The sequence below is a fragment of the Paroedura picta genome, chromosome 6 (assembly GCF_049243985.1).
Source record: "Paroedura picta isolate Pp20150507F chromosome 6, Ppicta_v3.0, whole genome shotgun sequence".
Classification (NCBI taxonomy): domain Eukaryota; kingdom Metazoa; phylum Chordata; class Lepidosauria; order Squamata; family Gekkonidae; genus Paroedura; species Paroedura picta.
In genome coordinates, this window is record NC_135374.1 from 66,233,656 (window position 1) to 66,254,337 (window position 20,682).

At 41.1% G+C, this 20,682-nt stretch overlaps 1 protein-coding gene across 3 annotated transcripts in view; it reads right to left on the minus strand.

Moving 5' to 3' along the window:
* USP9X (ubiquitin specific peptidase 9 X-linked) overlaps positions 1-20,682 on the minus strand; it is a 111,479-nt gene that overhangs the window by 51,215 nt on the left and 39,582 nt on the right. For all 3 annotated transcript variants that reach the window (XM_077342901.1, XM_077342900.1, XM_077342902.1), the window contains exons 8-18: positions 20,027-20,278; positions 19,811-19,949; positions 18,215-18,367; positions 16,654-16,758; positions 16,182-16,388; positions 15,621-15,757; positions 13,603-13,736; positions 10,196-10,283; positions 8,773-9,115; positions 5,965-6,060; positions 1,967-2,178 (exon numbers count right to left, since the gene is read on the minus strand). In XM_077342901.1, the coding sequence (XP_077199016.1) occupies positions 1,967-2,178; positions 5,965-6,060; positions 8,773-9,115; positions 10,196-10,283; positions 13,603-13,736; positions 15,621-15,757; positions 16,182-16,388; positions 16,654-16,758; positions 18,215-18,367; positions 19,811-19,949; positions 20,027-20,278 (1,866 nt within the window). The remainder of the gene's footprint in view (positions 1-1,966; positions 2,179-5,964; positions 6,061-8,772; positions 9,116-10,195; positions 10,284-13,602; positions 13,737-15,620; positions 15,758-16,181; positions 16,389-16,653; positions 16,759-18,214; positions 18,368-19,810; positions 19,950-20,026; positions 20,279-20,682) is intronic.

Genomic DNA, 20,682 nt, shown 5'->3' on the forward strand with positions numbered 1-20,682 from the left:
GCGCATGAGTCCGCGCATGCCTGGTTCATTTGGCTGGCGTGCCAGGCTGCACGCAGGGCGCGCAGGCCGGCGGCGTCTGTGCGAGGCCAAAGGGAAGAGAGGGACAGGGAGCAGGACAGCCGGTGGAAGGTGAGTGCGGTGTCTGGGAGCGGGGCTCGGCCGGGGGAAGGGTGAGTTGGTGTGTGGGTGGGAAGCGCGGGGACAGGGGGTGGGGGAGAGGTGGCGGGTGGTCGTCGGGGCGTCGTGCCGGGTGGCGAAAGGGTCTTGGGAGGGTGGGGGGTTAGCGGGCGGCGGGTGGCTGCCGGAACGTGTAGCTAGGTGGGTTTCTGTGTCGTGGGGAGTGGCGGTGGGTCGGGAAGGGGTCTAGAGAGGGTTGGGGGCGTTAGCGGGTGGCGGGTGGTAGGCGGAATGTGTGGCTGGGTGGGTTTTTGTGTAGCAGGAAGCAGCGGTGTGTCAGGAAGGGGTCTGGGGAGGGTTGGGGGTGTGAGCGGGCGGCAGGTGGGTGCTGGAGTGTGTGTGTGTGGGAGGGGTGTTTGTGTTGTAGGCAGGCGGCGCGGGGCGGGAAGGGGGCTGGGGATGGCGGGGGGTAGTAGGACGTAGCCAGCAGCGTGTTGTTGGGGGGTGGCGGGAAAGGAGCAGGGACGCCGCGTCCCTGCTCCTTTCCCTAGGGCGATGGGAAGGAGTTCTATGGCAGGCAAGGCCGGGGCATGCGGGCAATGGGGAGTGGCACTCGTAGGGGTGAATCAGGAGCCGCTTTATGGCTCCTGATTCGCCCCTTCGAGTTTTTATCACGGACAGAGCCCGCCCTAACTAACTCCTCCCCAATAGCCCTTAGGGCTTTATTTAATCTGCTGGCGTATAAGACTACTTTCCCCCCCTGAAAAACATGCTTCCAACTGGGGGGGTTGTCCTATACGCCGGGTGCACTTCAGTTGGGATAGACATAGCTGCCCATAGTGGCCCATAGTACTGTAATGTAATGTAACAATGTCTATATTTTGAGTGGAAATGTTGGGGGGTCGTCTTATATGCCCAGTCGTCTTATACGCCGGCAAATACGGTAATTGGCTCTAAGGCTCCAGGTCTGGCAGGAAGAATGTAGTCACCGCAGGGAGGAGGCACAGGGAAGAAGAGAAGTTTCAAGCAGGGATATTAACCACAACCAAAATTTGGATTCATGATTCAGAATTATCAATTGGACTCAAAATTTCAGAAATTATTTCTGAATAATTAGAATACTATTATTAATATAAACAGCAATTTCCTATTAAACACAAGGCAACTTGCTGCTGAAAAGGTTTTCCTCATTCTCCTAACCCCTTCCCAAGTGCATGTATTAGTGCTGGCCCAAAGAGGTAAGCAGATACAGCTAGTGAACAGCAGGTCCAGGACATCAGGCAATGATTGCCATCTTGGGCACCAAGTTTCTGCAGTTTTCCTCAACAACCACATTCTCTACCACCCACATTTTACTCTGCTGGTACACAAAATGAACATCTGAGAGAAATTTTAAATATATGCATTACTCCATCAAACCTGCATTAGTTTTTACTGTATTAACAGCACAAAATGTGTCACTTATGCTATCTGGAATATTTATGGAACTTCAATGTATGGAGCTTCATTTAAAGTTTATGGAGCTTCATTTTCTACTAGAAAAACTACAGAGTATCTGGTATTTGAGAGGCACTGCAAACTGATGTACCCTACAGTAAGAACAAACATAATTTTAAGGAAGGGTGGAGAAATTAGAAAAGATTATTTCAACAGAAAGTCTCCTACTGACATAATAGGATTAGTACCATATTTGAATATTTAACAAATGTTTTGATAAACTTCTGTGCACAAAAGCAATAGAATTTTATATGCCAGATTTTAGTATCACACGTGTAAGATCATTTTACAATTACTCCTTTTATATGTAATATATATATACATTCTCAATAATTACGAGATTTCTACAAACCTTGACATCGGCAGAATTGTTCGTTCTTCATGATAATCGCTGTCACATTCATTTATATATTCCCTCAAAACAGTCAAAACCCGCACCATTCGTATTGCCTCTTGCCTTGCACAATTAATACTGTCTTTATCACCATCCAGCACACACAATGTATCATAGGAAGCTTTCAAGCGATCAAAACAGGATTGAATGAAGTCTTCATGGATTACTACCTGCAGGAAAATGAAATAAATTATTTCAGCAACTCAGTATTATGCAGTTATTAATAGATTAATAGATGCCTTGAAAAAATCCAAAATACTTTTAGAAGACCACAGGCAAACCAGCAGACATGTTCTGAAAATCAGAGTTTATTCCTGCCACAGCTTGCAAAAAGTATTTAAATTTTATAGACATTGCATTCTGTTTAAAGTTTAGATGCTCTTGCCACCTCTATTGGAAAAAATGGAGGATTGAGGTACCTTCTTTGAGTGGGGCCACAGACTTGAGGGTATGGAGTTTTTTTTAGGAGAGGTAGCAGAAGCTAAGCTGCAAATCTGGTGCCTCTACATCAAAAAACAGCCCCCGCAGATGTCCTCAGATTAATTCTCAATCATACCCAATGGGGACCATTCACTATAATGAAGGGTGTAATGGAGCCCCAACAATTCAGTGTTCCAAATAGGAATACTGGGAAATACCGATACTTTGGGTTTCAGTAACAAGAAAAATACATGGGGTTGTTATTTTGTACACCCCACGAGGCAACAGTAAAAAAAAAAAAAGGCAAACTCCATGTTGAGAATTATTAGGAAAAGAAAGGAACAGAAAATGGTCAAAATTGTAACACCATTGTATAGAGCCATGTATACAGGCTCAGTTGGAACAATATCATTCTGTTTGCTGTTATCTAGACATGGATTATTTAGAGCTGGATAAAAAGGGCAACACGATAATTAACGGGTTGAACCACCTTTGCTACAGGGAGAGACTGAAGAATATGGGACTTATTAGTTTAGAGGACAATGAGGACATGAACGGGCCACAGGTGAAGAGTGCACTGGTCGCTCGGACGGATAATCTCCAGTGCCAGCTGGATTGGGGCGGTTTGGATATCCTCATGCTCTTAGATCTGTCAACAGCATTTTATGTGGTCGACCACGAGTTGTTAGCCCACTGCATCCCTGGAACAGGGATTAGGGGGACAGCCTTACTGTGGCTGATCTCCTTCCTTAAGAACTGGACATAGAGAGTTGCAGTGGAGGAAGAGTTATCTGACGCCTTTATGCTCCCTTGGGGAGTGCCATAAGCTGCGATACTCTCTCCCACGCTTTTTAACGTCTATAAGCCCCCTCTAGCACAGCTAGTCAGGGGTTTGGGGCTAGGGCAATGGTTCTCAACCGCTGTCACGCTGTGATCCCAACTCGGCAGCAGCATGGGCAGCACACACATACACAAGAGTGGCGGGTATGTGCGTGCATGTGTGTGCAGGCACACAACAATCTCGAGGCGGCGTGGAGGCAGCCAGTGCCATGGCTCCATCGTCTCTGGCTGCCACCATCGCAGCTGGGGTCGCCTGCAGAATCCTTTGGGATTCTTACACAAAGGCGGCCATGGCTACAAGTGGCAGCGAAGACTCACCGGAGCCGCCTTTTGGTGGGATACAGGGTGCGCGAGGAAGTCATGGCGTGGGCATCTGGCTGTTGCGGTGCCAGGCACACTGCACACAGCAGTGCACCCGGCGTGAGTGCTGGTGAGGCCAACTGCACTACCTTAAATACCGCCACATGCTGGGCCCCGGCTTCGTTGCCTCATGCCTGAGCCGCGGACACGCTGGTTCCTTTGGTGGTGAAGAGCTGGCTGTTGTGGCACCGGGTGCTCTGCGAGCCTCCAGCCCCCATCACCGCCTGCTACCACCACCAGCCATCACTGGTGACCCTGCAGAAGGGGCCAGGCGACCCCAAATGGGAACCACTGGGTTAGGGTGTCACCAATATACGGATGACACCCAGCTTTATTTCCTGATGAATGGTCGGCCAGACTCTCCCACGGGAAACATTTGCCAGATGTTTGGAAGCATCGTCTGGATGGCTCAGGCAGAGTTGTCTGAAACGCAACCCTTCCAAGACAGAGGTCCTGTGGCTGGGCAAAAGGGGACAGGATCAGAAAGCAAACCTCCCCTCCCTGGACGAGGTGCAGCTTATGTCTGTATCTGCAGCCAGGAATTTGGGGGTGATCTTTGATGCCTCCTTATCTATGGAGACTCAGATCACAAAGGTAGCACAAATGGTGTTTTTCCACCTGTGCCAACCTAGGCTACTAGTGCCCTACCTGTCCTCAGAACAGTTGGCCACAGTGATCTATGCAATGGTCACTTCCAGACTAGACATCTGTAACTCGCTCTATGTGAGCCTTCCCTTGTCTCTGACCCGGAAATTGCAACTGATACAAAATGCAGCTGATAGGGTCTTCATGAGGTCATCTTGGAGGGCCCATGTCCAACCTATTCTGAGGCAGCTGCATTGGTTACCAGTTAGCTTCCAGATCAGGTTCAAGGTTCTGGTCTTAAACTTTAAGGCTATACAGGGCTTTGGTCCCACTTATCTTAAGGTTCGCGTATATCCTTATGCCCCCCCACAGGGTTCTTCGCTCTGTGGGTTTGAATCTGCTGATTGTCCCCGGCCCCCGGGAGGCACACCTGGCTTCGACCAGGGCCAGGGCCTTCTCAGTCCTGGCCCCAACTTGGTGGACTAAGCTCCCAGAAGAGGTGAGGGCCCTGATGGAGTTATCAGAGTCCCGTAGGGCCTGTAAGATGGAGTTCTTCCACCAGACATTAGGTTGAGGTCGGGTTAGGAACATTGTGTCCCTCCTTCTATAGCCCCTAGCCCAGACACTGCCAGTGAACATCCTCTGGGGCAACAGTGACTGCTGTGGTAGGGTTGAAGAGATGGCATGGGGGACACTGTAGATTGTTGTGTTGGATTTTTTGCTGCCATTATGGGTTTATGTACGGGGAGGTTATCCAGTTTTTATGTAAACTGCCACGAGCCAGCTGGGCCAAGCATCCAATTAAATTGATGGGTTACAGATTAAGGACAGACAAAGGAGATGTTTTCTTATTCACCAAGTTGGTGAATTCTCTGCCTGTGGACATAGTGATAGTCATGAGCGTAGATAGCTTTCAAAGGGGATTGAGGCAGATTTATGGGAGACAGATTCATCAATGATTACTAGCTATTCTGATTAAAGGGAACCTACAGATACAGAGCCAGCAAACCTCTGGATACCAGTACTAGCAGGCTGCTTCAGGACAATGCTGTAGTCTCTGTCCTGTTTGCTGGCCCTCCAGGACAACTGATTGGCCACTGCATGGAACAGGATACTGCACTAGATGGGCCACTGGTCTAATCCAGCAGAGCTCTTGTAATGTTTTTTAAATATGCCACGAGAAGAGTTTGGCTACAACTACTACAAATCTAGACACCATCCTAAAAAGCAGAGACATCATCTTGCCAACAAAAGTGCGTTTAGTCAAGGCTATGGTCTTCCCAGTTGCAATGTATGGCTGCGAAAGTTGGACCATAAGGAAGGCCGAGCGTCAAAGAATTGAGGCTTTTGAACTCTGGTGCTGGAGAAGACTCTTGCGAGTCCCTTGGACTGCAAGGCGAACAAACCGGTCAGTCCTAGAGGAGATCAGCCCTGACTGCTCTTTAGAAGGCCAGATCCTGAAGATGAAACTCAAATACTTTGGCCACCTCATGAGAAGGAAGGACTCCCTGGAGAAGAGCCTAATGCTGGGAGCGATCGAGGGCAAAAGAAGAAGGGGACGACAGAGAATGAGGTGGCTGGATGGAGTCAGTGAAGCAGTAGGTGCAAACTTAAATGGACTCCGGGGAATGGTAGAGGACAGGAAGGCCTGGAGGATCATTGTCCATGGGGTCGCGATGGGTCGGACACGACTTCGCACCTAACAACAACAACTACTTATTATCGATTTGGAAGTTCTTTTAATATTTTACCTGATTAACTTGTAACCTTGGGCCAAGGTTGGTATAGATCTCCTTCAGTAGATCTATTGCTCGACTGGCAATATCATCATTTCCCTGAATCACAACCTAAAATAGGAATACAAAACATTTAATACTTTACTGTGAACATCCACAGTGCATAATAACTCTACCAAGAAGCCACAAGTCTATAGAGAGTGGTGGTATATAAGCCAAAACAAACAAAGAAACAAATAAATAAATAATAGTTACTCAGGGTATTGTATACATTTCTTCATTCCCATTTTTAAATGTTGTTCATGTAACATAGCATCATTCACCAGAAATTATACAACTGCTACACTGAATTTTATGGATAATTTTAATGCTCTCTTAAATCCTACTTTCATCTACTATGCAGCTATATGGCTTAACATTCACCACAATCTGTATTGCAGTATCACTACTAAAATGATGGATACACTGCCCAGGAATAGAGAATCTTGATTGTAGAATGTCACTATTAATAGATATGTAACACAAACCAGCAGGGAAATGTATTCAAGTAGTTCTTTCCCTTCCAAAGCTGACAACTTGAGTATTCTGCAATATGTACAGACTAGTTACAATAAATTGAGCCAGATACTGGTAAAGCTAAACTGTTCACGAAAAAATCAATTATCACCAGTTAACAGCTATTTAAGGAAAGGATGACAGTAATTATTTTCATTTGGTAGCTGTTAACATACTGCTCGATACAAAGACATTTCAAATTCTGAGAACCAGTTCTACATGCATTTATCTTGTACTGAACTGCAACACCAAGCCTTTATCATACCCTTCATGAGTCACAGCGAGGCTCTGTATTTCCAAGCATGGTTTTAGAAGTTAGCCAACTTTAGGTAGCATTCTTATTCAAGAATCCACAAACTTTGGTGAGTTTTGGCAGCCAGGAAATATTTGTGATGGACATTGATCAGGCCCTTCCCCCTGCACAAAGACCAATGGGCGTACCATCCCAGATGTTACAATGAGGTTTAGGGAATTTGAAAGCAACAATATTTCTCCAAGGGTTCCAAAGTACTGCAAGACATTCAGAAAAAGTTCATGCCTGGAAATCGGAAGGTCCTACTCTCTTAACTTCCCTTGGAATCACTTCAAAGTAGCCTCTAGCCTGTCTCTAACTTTACATCAAGACAAACAACTGCAGAATTCAGCTATAGAGTTGCCACTAGAAACTGCATGTGTAGGGCCCTTCCTCACCAAAATTATCTTACTTGAGTATCCACCAAGGGAAAATTTGCCTTTTTGAGCCAGCCTTCAAGAACTAAAGGGATCTTTTACGCTCCTCACTATAAGATATTATTCTTCTCAACAAACGTAACTGAAGTTCAAGCAATGTTCCACTAGCTAACAAACATACATTATTCTCCCTTTGTCAAATAATGCAGCCATATTTCCCCTTGTTACAGAGACTGCAAGATCATAAATATGCTTTCAATTAATTAGAGCTGTTTATGGATCACAAAACAGAACATGCCTCATAGAGTTTGTAGGACTCAAGATACTTAGGGCTCTTTCAAGTAAAAAAGTATTATGATATTAAACTACTGCTGTAATCTGCAACTCCAGACACATCCATCTGTCAGGGGACAATACCCCGTAACTCCCCTTTGAATTCCCATTTTTTTAAGTGTCTAGTTCTTTTCACTGCAGAAACATTAGGGAAAATGTGCAATTAGTTTGTATCTGAGAAGAAATTGGGAGGGGAAATTGAAAGATGGCCAGCTCCTTGCTTTGTTTTGAGAGCATTAGACAGAATATCCGAGTGAGATATGTTTTGTTTTCAGGGAGTACTGCAGAAAAATTAACAGTTGCATTCAATCTGGTATCTGTTTTCAGGAAAACTCATTTGCCTTAGTTTAAGAATGTCTGACTCTGGACATGTGCAGAATGCATTTTGCAAACCAAATATAACCACTGTCAAATTTCTATCCTCACTTTCTCCAAAACCTTATATTAGAGCTCAAAGATAAAAGAAACATAGCATTCAAGCAGGTTTAAACCCTGCAATCTCTCACTAACCAAAACTAGTGCAAAAGGCCAAAAAGCCTGAGAAGGCATAATATCTAAGCAGTATTATGTTCCACCACTTCTTACTATAGAACAAGGTCTTCGGGAAGATTTAAATAAGTAAGAACAGAGACTAATCCCTGCTCTGAATGCCAAGACTGAATCTTTCCTCACCTTCTAAAGTGAAGGCGAGCTTTGCAGACAGGTGTAACTCCCGGATATCCAATTTTAATTCTTAAAGCACTGATTAATTGCCATTTCTCTCACACAGCAGCTTTCCCAACACAGGTCTGAACCCTGCCTCAAAGCCTTACAAACTGTTAACATCTCTCAAAAGACATACCCAATATAACTTAAACTACTTAAATCACCAGAGAACTCACAATTAAGCATAACAAAGAAATCACTTTTCTCATTAGCTGCACAAATCCCCAAATCCCATTTTATGTTTTAGTTGTTGATGTTTTGGATTCTGTGACTTTCTAGCTCCTCACTCCTATACAAATACTATACTATAACTATTTCAAGAAGCATTTTGCTGGTATAATGGCAGCAGGGAATGAGCTTCAGAATCTTTATATGTGAAAACCTTTCACCTTCAACATGGAAAAAGTGGAACAGTTTTTCACCAAACATGTATTGACTATACCTGAACAAATAATAAAGAGATTATGTGGTTCACAAATTATATAGTAAAACCTTCACCTCAAAGCACTGTGTAACTCTCAAGTTTATTATAATCACTGGACTACTGAACATTGCACTTACCCTCCAAAGATAATCTAATCCTATTAACTCCAAATCATCCATCATATAGGCTCGTCTCTTTGCAACCAGCTTCCCTTCACGACAATTCACAGCTTTGAAGAAACGTTCAAAACATTTCATTCCATTTTCTGTTAATAGTGATGGATCCAACTGAAGAACATTGTTTTCAAAGAAGTCTTTATTAATGTCAGGGTCTAAATCTGGTTCATCCCCCATAAGTTTGGAATACCATTTGAAACAGGCTTCACGATCACACAGGTAAACTGCATTTTCAGCTAAACACTTCCATATTTGTTTTGCCTGAGGAGCACAGAGCCACAGTTGACCATCCTTCAATAAAAATCTTGAACAAGAACAAAAGGAAACAAGCAGTAATTAGGATCCAACATATTTTCAGACCATGAATACTCAAAGTCTGCAACACCAGACCCCCCTGATCTTGCCCATATGTCAAACTTTATAATGTGAACATATGTAGAATCTGTCTGGCATCTATGTCACAGTGAGGGGCAGTATATAAATTGAATGAATAAAATGTGGTATCTGTGTTTACTATTCCCCTTACTATTCCTCAAGGTTCCCAAAACACATAGATCTTTAAGAAACCCAGGATAAAAAGTTCAGATTGAATTCTGTCAACAAGGCCCAAAATGTCTGCATGTAATATACTGATATACATATCAGTAATTAACTCTAAAAACAAACCCAGAATATGCACACTATGTATTAAGTACTCCCAATCCAAATTTACCATACAAAATCTGCTGGCCTCCATTCTGGCACCTGCCTGGTTTTATTTTCACAGGCAGACAGAGAAGAATACTTGACAAAACGAACAACTGACAGAGACTTAATCCAACCCAAACAATTAGCTGATCTTCTCAAATAGGACTGTTTGGATTGTCATTTCAGAAGCCCATTCCATAATTTAAGAATGTAGAAAAGCTGCTACTTTTGTTTAATGATACCAGTGATTTGTGATGCCAGCATAACTGAAAATCTTAGGTTCATGGTAAACTGGCAATATAAGGCTATGTTTAGGGTGAAAGGTACACTCTTTTGGCAATCTGGCTATAGAATAAGTAGGAACAAGCCACATGGTGTCCATTAAATTTACTTTTCCGTCAAGATCATACACTCTCACGTTCATTTTTCACAAAAACTAGAAATCTAGCCTCCATGGAATAAATACTCTCTTGGGAATATTCATTCTCCATCCTTACAGGCTATCTGCTATGACATTAGCAAACAAAAACTAGGAATCATCCCACTTGCATTTTGTAACAACACTGTCCAGAAATTTAATGCATCACGTCATTACTACCATTCTGTAGCTAAACTGAACAAAAAATTATTTCAAAATATCAGAAATATATTATTGAATATTTTAATCCTATATAAATGAAGTCTTACTCAAACTAACCTTAAGAAGTTTAGCCGCTCTTGGACCTCTTGCACATGGCTGTACCTACTTCCTGGTCTTACAGTTTGTGGATCATATTCTCCATGTTCTGTAAATTTAACACAATCTATTGTTATACAAGGAAAGACATTTTAAAATTTCTCTGAAAGCTATGTCACAAGAGAATGCATTAACACCTACTTTATCAAGTTTAACTTTTAATTAGAACTACATTTATTTTATTGGTCTTATATACCACTCCATCTTGTTAGGCTCAGGGTGGTTCATAACATGTATTGCACATTATAAAACACAGTTAAAACATTATTAAAACTCTGTGGCACTCCACTGTTCTTGTTCATTTGTTTATCAATCTGTCCCCTAGTCCAGTGGTCCCCAACCTGTGGGCCACGGCCCGGCAGGCCATGGCGCCGGGCTGCGGCTCCCTCTCCCCGCCCCCCCCCCCACAGTAAAAAACTTCCCAGGCCCCAAGCTTGCGGCCCAGTAAGCTTTTTACTGCGGGAGGACGGGGAGAGGGAATCAGGGCCGGGCCGCGATTCGGGCCACGATGCGCGGGCGCGGCCCAATGCCCTGCCAGTCCCCAGCCTCAGAAAGGTTGGGGACCACTGCCCTAGTCCACTTTATGGACAGTATGTGATATTATTATTCAGATTCTAATTTCTAATTTGGTGACGAGAATAACCCAAAGATGAATGGAGGGAGGCCCATAGGTTTTATTGGCTATGTTCTTGTTCCAGTCTCAACAAAGGCCTGATAGAAGACTGCCATTTTACAGGCCCTACAGGTAGTTCCTTCAGAGCTTGGGTCTCAACTGGCAGCTTGTTCCACCAAGCCGGGGCTACAGCTGAAAAGGCCCTGGCCCTGGTAGAGGCCAGACATACCGTATTTGCCGGCGTATAAGACGACTGGGCATATAAGACGACCCCCCAACATTTCCACTTGAAATATAGAGTTTGTTACTTTACATTACAGTACTATGGGCCACTATGGGTAACTATGTCTATCCCAACTGAAGTGCACCCGGCGTATAGGACGACCCCCCCAGTTGGAGGCATGTTTTTCAGGGGGGAAAAGTAGTCTTATACGCCAGCTAATACTGTACTTCTTTTAGGCCGGGGACTATCAAAATGGATATTATCTTAATCCTAATCCTACTGTTCATTTTGGTAAATTAAATTACACACAATGCACATCCCAGTCAAAATTCTAAATTACTTCAAAAATGTGTATAAGATTACCTGAAGTTAGTTAGACTCAGGTATTATGTTTACAGAAAAAAAATAATTTTGCCACTCTAGGAGTGTGCACAAAAAAGAATTTGGGATTTTTCAGATTATATTAGGCCCCCCCACCCCCCAAATTTATAATCCCCCCCAAATCCAAATCCCCCCATTCCAATACCAGTATGGTATTTCAATTTTTTGGAATTCCTAATTATACCCCATGGCACCACTATAGTCAATGGGGATTCTATTCAGAGGTATTTGGGGGTCTGGGGAGGCCTGTTTTTTGAAGCAGAAGACTCCCCAAATTTCAAAAAGATTGGACCAGGGCATCCAATTCTATGAGCCGCATAAGACCAATCCTTCACTGTTTTCAGTGGAGGGGATAAAATACAGCAAAAAAGCAAGGACTGCTGTCAACCCATACAGTCTCTGTTATAGAAGCTGAAAGGGAAGCCTAATTGTACCTGAATGAAGTTTAACAGTGACTACTGTGCTTTCACAGATAATCCCAATGTTTCATGATTATCCTGTATGGGGCCTATATACTTGAAAGTACATTCCCACCTATATCCTGCTGAAACCAGCTATATCAAGTAAGCTATTTTTAAGGTATTTTCCCAGCTTAGATATAGCCAAATGTACACCCATACTTAGAAGTCTCTTCCAACTTTTCAGAAGTCAAAAGGATTCAAAGTATAATAGCTGCTTATATATTATGGACAAGCAGGGGATGATCTGTGAGGACTTGCAGATGAGTTGGCATGAAGTTCTCCCCTCCTCTGCTACTTCCTGCTGTAGTATGCAGGCACTTGAGGCAGAAAGTGCACACAGCACACTTTCTGCTCCTCCCACGCTGCCCAGGTGATTGGGGAAGTGATTAGTGCAAGAAAGAGTGCCTTTTGACAGGGTGCTCCAAGCCATTCCCTTTCCTCAAATGGCAGCAGTTAGCTGATGGGGTGTATGAGCTTATACACTTTCCTCATCCAACCCTCATCCACCTGGAGTATAGATATCGCTCCTCTTTCTGTACCTAGCTCCACTGTTTGGGCTCTCTGATCCCCACTCAAAGCCTAAGATAGATGGTAAAGGTCAATGTAGTGTAATGCAATATTTAGAATGCTATAATAGATCTGGAGAAATCTGGTTTCAAATCCCTTCACAGCCATGAAACTCGCTGGGTTACCTCCAGCCAGAATTCCTATCTCAGCCTAACTAACATCATAATTAGTTTCAGGTGGGTGGTTGTACTGGTCTGTAGTAGACATTATAAGGATGTGCAAAAGAAAATTTGGTATTTATCATGTTTGGCTATACGGAACCACCAAAATATCAGTATTTTCCAATATTCCCAAATCCCAGTACTGGTATGGTATTTGGGATTTTTTGGACCCAAAGGGTCCAGTTCTATGGGCTTCCAAAGAGGGTGATCCCATCCCCTATTGGTTTCAATGGAGGGAGAAACAAGTGTTTAAAGGGTCTCTTTGCCTTCACTAAGCAGCGAGTGAACTCTGAAAGTATTTGAAAAGCTTGTATTTCCTTTGAACACCTTTGCCAAGTGGTGTGTTCACCCAAAAGGCATGTAAAGAGATTGCAATCCCTTTTTAAAATCCTTTAAATTCAACTATCTATAGTTCCCGAAAAATCCAGATTATTTTCAGGATTTGGGGGACATGGTCATTTTAGATAGTCGGAAAATACTGGTAAGGTATTTTTTGGAGATTTTTTCAGCGCAGATATCCCCAGATGCACACCCATAATAGAAGAGCAAGATTCAAGTACAATGTCACCTTAAAAAAACAATTTCTAGGTTATAAAGTTTCTAAGTCAGGATAGAAAGTATCTGATGAAAGGAGTTTTGAGTCTCAAAAGGCCTATATAGTGGGAAACCTGCTGGTCTTAACGGAACAACTTGAATCACACAGTTTTTCTCTCTCCTGCACACATTCAATCAGAATATAGTACGTTAATGTTTTCAACAAAACTGCATTAGAATATAAAATTGAACATGCTGAGTTTTGTAGAATAGTGACTGACATCCTTTAGTAAAATAGGCTTTCAAATCTGTGTACATGTTTCATTTTAATACATTTGGCTCTATAAATCCCTTAGAGTAACCCACAATTATCCAGCATTTAACATATGAAAGATTGTTATAATACAATGTTAACTAATTTAACTTACCTTTAGCATACTGTCTCATGCTCTCCATATATGCTGAAAGATTCTCTGCTACTAAAGTTACTAAAGCATGATTGTGCTGAAGTTGATTGATTAAGTCATGACGATAGAACACATGGGGACTTCGCTGAGTTTGACTGCAGTAAAAACATGTCAAAAGGGCTGTAGGTACAATTTATCACTAAGATTTTTTAAATTATCTCACTTTATCAGACTAAGAATTATTCCATTTTACAGCAGAACAATGTGAACCCACAGAAGCTATCATCATTTTGTATAATTAAAAATACATAATAAAAATCTAGCATACATATTCAACAGGAAATGTTAAAGCCAAGGTGAGTTAGAGGGCAACAAAACACACATTAAACGGTTTGCTTAAGCAAAAAACATTTTTGCTATCTTCGCAATTATTCTTCCATTTATATCCATATTTGTCAGAATCCAGAGAACTCAGGCATTTGAAGGATTTGCATCAATAGACTAGAGCAGGGGTAGTCAAACTGCGGCCCTCCAGATGTCCATGGACCACAATTCCCAGAAGCCCCTGCCAGCGAATGCTTACCCAGAAGCCCCTTACCATGCTTACCCAGAAGCCCCTTACCAGCGAATGCTGGCAGGGGCTTCTGGGAATTGTAGTCCATGGACATCTGGAGGGCCGCAGTTTGACTACCCCTGGACTAGAGTATTCTATGAAAAGCATCCCCCAGATCCATATCACACTGCAAACTACTTTAGAAGTTACAAGGTTCTGAGCATGGTTTGTCACAGAAAAACCCAAATAAATCAAAAGGCTTAAGTGAAGCACTGAGTTAGTCCTGTGGTTCTTGCTTTTGAATCACATCATTTGCAAGTGTAGTAACAACAACTGTACTGTAAAAGGGAACCCCCCCCCCCCATCTGTTCTGTTCTTGACAGCAAGGAACTGCTCTAAAGCAATATGCCTGCTTGTTGGTAACTCCAGATATTGATCCAATACTACAGATATTTGGGAATCGTCAAACAGAGTTGACGGTAATTACTGTCTTTCCTGCAATGTAGAGCTTGGCTGAATTCCTTAATTCCTGCAGAGCTACTTGGCTTGCAAGCACGATTTTGAAAAAGATCTGTTCCCTGGTATCATGGTACATTTTGAAGCATAGACACTAGTTGGTATAGGGACTAGTCAAGTATTTATTATTATGACTGTTATCCCTTACTAATTTTAAGGAGAGGAAAAAATAATTAACATCTAATTGTACTAGCAGATCCAGTATCAGTATAGGTTTTATTCAAAAATTTCTGTTTTGCTAATAGGGAAACGCAGTAACATTATTATTATTGTTGTTGTTGTTGTTGTTAAGATTTATTTCCCGCCACTCCCCATTGGCTCGTGGCAGGTCACAATAGTCTTATCCCCATTAAAATACACTGACAGGAGCATGTCTTCTTGCCTATTGAAGGATCCTCACACCAGAAGAACACTCCCTGCATCTGAAGAAGCCTCCAGTATCTGTTCCCTGGTATCATGGTACATTTTGATGCATAGACACTAGTGGGTAAAGGGACTAGTCAAGTATTTATTATTATGACTGTTATCCCTTACTAATTTTAAGGAGAGGAAAAAATAATTAACATCTAATTGTACTAGCAGATCCAGTATCAGTATAGGTTTTATTCAAAAATTTCTGTTTTGCTAATAGGGAAACGCAGTAACATTATTATTATTATTATTGTTATTGTTGTTGTTGTTGTTGTTAAGATTTATTTCCCGCCACTCCCCATTGGCTCGTGGCAGGTCACAATAGTCTTATCCCCATTAAAATACACTGACAGGAGCATGTCTTCTTGCCTATTGAAGGATCCTCACACCAGAAGAACACTCCCTGCATCTGAAGAAGCCTCCAGTATAATCAGAATGGAAATATTAGCTCCAACACTATCATTTTCTATACTTATACACTTGTAAAAGAACAGGCAAACTACAGCATCTATTCAGACTAATACACTAAATGAGTGAACAATTTGTATTCAAGTCTCACCTCAAGTTTTGTGGTGCTTCACCAAATAAGCTACAAATTTCTCTAATTTGTTTCAGTGCAGGAATGACCCATTTGTCATTTGTGCGAAGTTCCTCTATAAAACGATCTATCCACTGTATTTTTTGAGTGTCTCGATCCTGAAAATAACATTTTTAGAATTTCAGCATGAAATAGATTAGCAATGTGCAGAGGTTACAGATTTCTGGCACCATATCTGAAATGTATCTTCTCTCACTTTCTCCTTCCTGCAAGATCCCACATAATTCATGAAAAATACTGTTACAGGATCAGAAACCCAGATGGACAAAAAGTCACACAGCAGAGGGTGCTGCAGTGAGGAAGCATTCTTCCCCTTTACTTTTCCACCTGTTCCATGGGCACAAAAGGCAAAATGAGATTTTGCCTAATTCTACCTCTCTCACCACATGGCTTCTTTCCACAAGAGTCCCCCAACAATGCAGTTTCAAGGGGTACAGGTACTACCTGGATAAGTAAGCAAAATACACTTCTACAAATGTTCATTTAATCCAGCTCCAAGTAATCCCAACTACAGATATTTACCTGTGAACAACTATAATCCAAGATTTTAATGTGTGCACTGAGAGCCTGGTCCATGATATCAACTGGAACATCATCACTATGAGCTAAATTCCACAGAAGGTTCAGTACTTTGTGTGCCATCACGCCATCCTTATCATCTTCTGCAAGTCGACGAATTAGCTCAAGCAGCTTTTCGCGCTGCTTTTTGCTTGCATTTGTCCAGCTTGCCTAAAAAACAAGGTATCATTATCAATATATTATCAAATCCAATACTTCTGCCAAAGTTACTTGATCATATCTTTTTTGTAATATGTATACATTTCCTGTAAAATATTCATGGTATTTTCAAAATGAAGATTTTGATCACATACATGGTCCCTAACCAAGAAACTTGAAATAAATATATGCTTAATGAAAATAATTTTTATATTTTAATTCTATTGAATTTATATGCCCAACATTGCTGGCTCACAATATATACATGTACTGTTACCTTAAAGCAATCAAAGAGATGGTCAAGCTGTTCTGGAGAGAAATCCCAGGCTAGTTTTGCAAGGAGGTCATGTACATTCTTCACAATGGCTTCATGTTTTCCTGCCTTGGTAAGAAAAGATTAACACCATTTTATTTTATATTATTATTATTATTGTAGCAATTTCCTAAAAATATATCAGAAACAGGAACTGATCTAAACTTACACTAACAATCCATTAATACCTCTTTAGTAGTATGCTACTCTCATTTTCCAGCAAAAGGCTGGAAGAGATGCATAGCTCAGGGTTTTAAACCACTTACTCAATGGTCAGTCAATGTTTTTATTTGTAAAAAATTAGTCCTAACTACTTGTAAAGATGGTATGCACTGTAAAATGGCTGGATGATCAGTTTCAGATTGTATATCATTGTACCTTCCATGAGGGACTGTGGGAGGCATTGTGGCTGAGAACTTGCTTGGCATGCAGAAGGTACCAGGCTGAATCCTGGACATCTATAGTTAAAGGGATACGGTGGTATGTTTCATGAGTTCCCACAGAGCCACAGTCAGTCTGAATAGACAATACTGACTTGATGGATTACTAGTCTGATTTATGTGCTCATGAGCCAAAAAATATATGTTCATAATAAGTCTGCTTCGTGTTCATACATGAAACACTGATAACCAGGAGTGGAGCTCACTGATTTAACAAAATCTGCTCAAACTCAGCTAATCTAAAACCATTTCCATTCTGGCATGTACATATTTTGAACATATTTGATTACTCTAATTTTGATAGAATTTGGGTTTTTTATGGCTTGATCTGATGAAATGCCACAAGCAGACCCAAAGAACAGCCACCTGCTACCTTTACCTTATTGCTAAGGTCTCAGACACCCCCAAGAAAAGCCACTCACTCTTAAGGGTCAAAGGACCCCTGAAAATGTCAAGATGCAGCAGAGTGGGGAAATCCACACATACAAACTATTGCTCTACTTAGGTTCCAAAATAATAGACTGGGTAGGATCCAGTGGGAATTTCCACTACTGGAAGTGGGAATGATTTTTGTCAATTCCTCTCCTTCCACTGAAAACACATGCTGTTCTGTGGGGACCCCTGCTCTGTCAGGAGCAGCATTTTAGGGAACATATTGGGCTACAGCAGAAGGAAGGAGGCCAGAAAGTTTCATTCAGCTAATGCAATTTACTGCTGGTAACAGAAATTATTGCTAGGCTTATCCCATTATATACAACTTGATATACATCCCATTATATACAATTTGAATGTATTTGATATTAGAAGAACACTAAATTAATTGTATTAACATATTTAACTCCTTAAATTTGATTACATAAGAAGGGAAAGCCACAACCTCACTTCTCTTTCGGTAGACAGCACTGCACATATCAACTAACCAAAATAATATTACTTACACAACTATTATAACAATGTACACAGGATGCAGGGAGAATAAGGCATTTTAAATTTTAGTTTAATTTGTGGCATATGCCACAAAACAAAGCCATTCATCTACTGTAAAAAAAAATCACCTCTGCTTAGGGTGAGAATTAACTCCCTACCTGTGCAGCCCAAATATTGTCAAGGTCTTGCAGGGTGAGGGCCTTTTCTTTGATGACAAAACGAAGAATTTTCTCTAATTTTTCTACATATTGAGGTTGATGCAGACTATCCCTCAGGACAATAGATAATATATTATTTTGTTGGATCCATTCCTAAGTTTAAGAGAATAAAATTATTTGATAAAACTAAAATAGAATATTTGTATTGTTTTTATTTACAACAAGGAACAGTACAAAGCCCTAATTTTTAAAATATGTTTATGTAAAAATATGGAATACAGAGCCTTAACACTGGCTACAACAGCTTATTTGACACAAAATTATCTCAAACCCACAAGTCCAGGCTGTACACATCTTAGAACACAGTGCCGATATAATGCCTGTAGAAGACATTACAGCTAGCACTAGGAACTAGAATTATTCTGTCTATTATTAAAAATCATCTGTATTCCAACTGCTAATCAAACAGATCTAAACGGTACTTAAAATTTAAATTCCATAATGCTAATGTAAATCTCAACAAAAACAAACCCTGTGTATTTGAGGGACCGCCTCCCACAATATGTTCCTCAAAAAACGTTATGCTCAGCAAATACCAACTTTCTGGCAGTCCCTGGCCCCAGAGAGATCCAGCTGACCTCAACCGGCCAGTGGAATGAGCTGCCATTGGAGATCCAGGCCCTGTCAGGATTCCACACGGCCTCTAAATCAGTGCTCTTCCACCAGGCCTATGGTTAAGGCTAGCACACTTCAACATTACATCAGACCTCACTAGAGGGCCCCCACCACCAGGCCATGAACCCAAGGGCAGAGCATTTTAGAATTTATGAATTTTTAAATATTTTACTGTATTTCATTATATTTTACAGATAGTTGATTTTAAATGGTAACTTTTGTTATAAAACACCCTGAGCCTGCTTACATGGAGGGTAAAATCAATAAATCAAGTTATACATAAAATAAATAAATGAAACAAATATTAATAGCAGCAGTCTATAATAAAGGAGTAGCAAGTGGAAAAATCAGCAAACACTACCATAGTGGATATAACTCAAAATTAAGTCAGTGTGCCCCACAATCTTGGAGGCCAGCAGATAAACTTCTGCAGGACTGAATTTTATAATCTTGGCCATGAGTAGAGTACCCTTCATTCCTGGTGACATGGTAAGTCTCAAACTAATGCCTATTGTATAATGGTGGACTGCTTGGACACAGGACTCAATTTCTAAGAACAAGTAGATAAGACCCAATCTGAGAAATTCATAAACAAGAAGAGCAGTACACAAAATGGCAATCTCTTCATACAGTAACTGATGACATAACACATTTCACTGTTCCTGTTCCATCTCCTCAATATCCCAGACTTCTCCTTTATCACTGCACCCTGCATTCTTCAGCATTAAAAGCAACTGAAACTAAGTCAATAACTCCAAGACCAAATTTGAGTTTTAGATGAGAAACGTGCATAACAAAACCTTAGCTCTACAGAACTGCTATGACTAATTTCACTACTTACTGGGAAAAAAGTTTCCTGACAAGAAAGATGCATTATTTAGCAACAACCTGCTCTTAAATACATCGTGCAAGTGAACTTACTGCCATTCTTTCTGCTGTAAGCCACTCCTCCTCTTCAGGATTGCCATGTCGATGGGTATAATATGACACACTAGATATTACCTTGTTAACTTCATTTAGTGCATTCATTTTTCCATTGAAAGATGAAATTTGCAACAACCTATTGAAAAATAAAATGTGTAAGACAGACCAAATAAGATACTAAAAACTGTTACCCCAACAGTAAAGGAGACTTACCTAAGTATCATTTTTAATCTAAATATTTCTAAGTTTTTTACAGTTTCCTCTTGTCCCGGAACCCGTGAAGCTAAATTCTTTAGAGATTTGATTATCATTGATAAAGCATCATTTTTGGCTTCATTCTTGGCTTCTTTTTTCAGTTCATCATCAGTTAAGTTTTCTAAAAACTGTGGAACCATTTCTATAATTGGAAGAAAGTACTTCTTCACTGTATGCAGTGTTAGAAATTCATAGCACTGTCCAAATGGTCTGGAGGAGGAGGAAAAAAGATAGTGTAAAGAAAAATAAATTAGCCTGAGCAGTATTTCAGTAAATCCTAAGTGACCTGTACATACTTTTGGAGAAATTTATGAAAATAAGTTACCACTGTGAAATAGACTCCATTTGAAAACCAAATTAATGTCTACTCAATTTGACTGTTGGGAATAGTACACATAATGATAAGTAAAATTATATGGTGAACCATAGAAATTTTTTTAAACTTGCAGATATTTCAACAAAACTGAAACAAATGCACCTAGATTTTGGTACAGATGCTGAAAAATCAACACTGCTAATGCTTTCTCAATGTTTGCATGGCTCAACTATTGGTAAAATACCCCTTCCCTGCACGTGTAACAAATTACATACATGTGAAGATTCTTCCAAATACG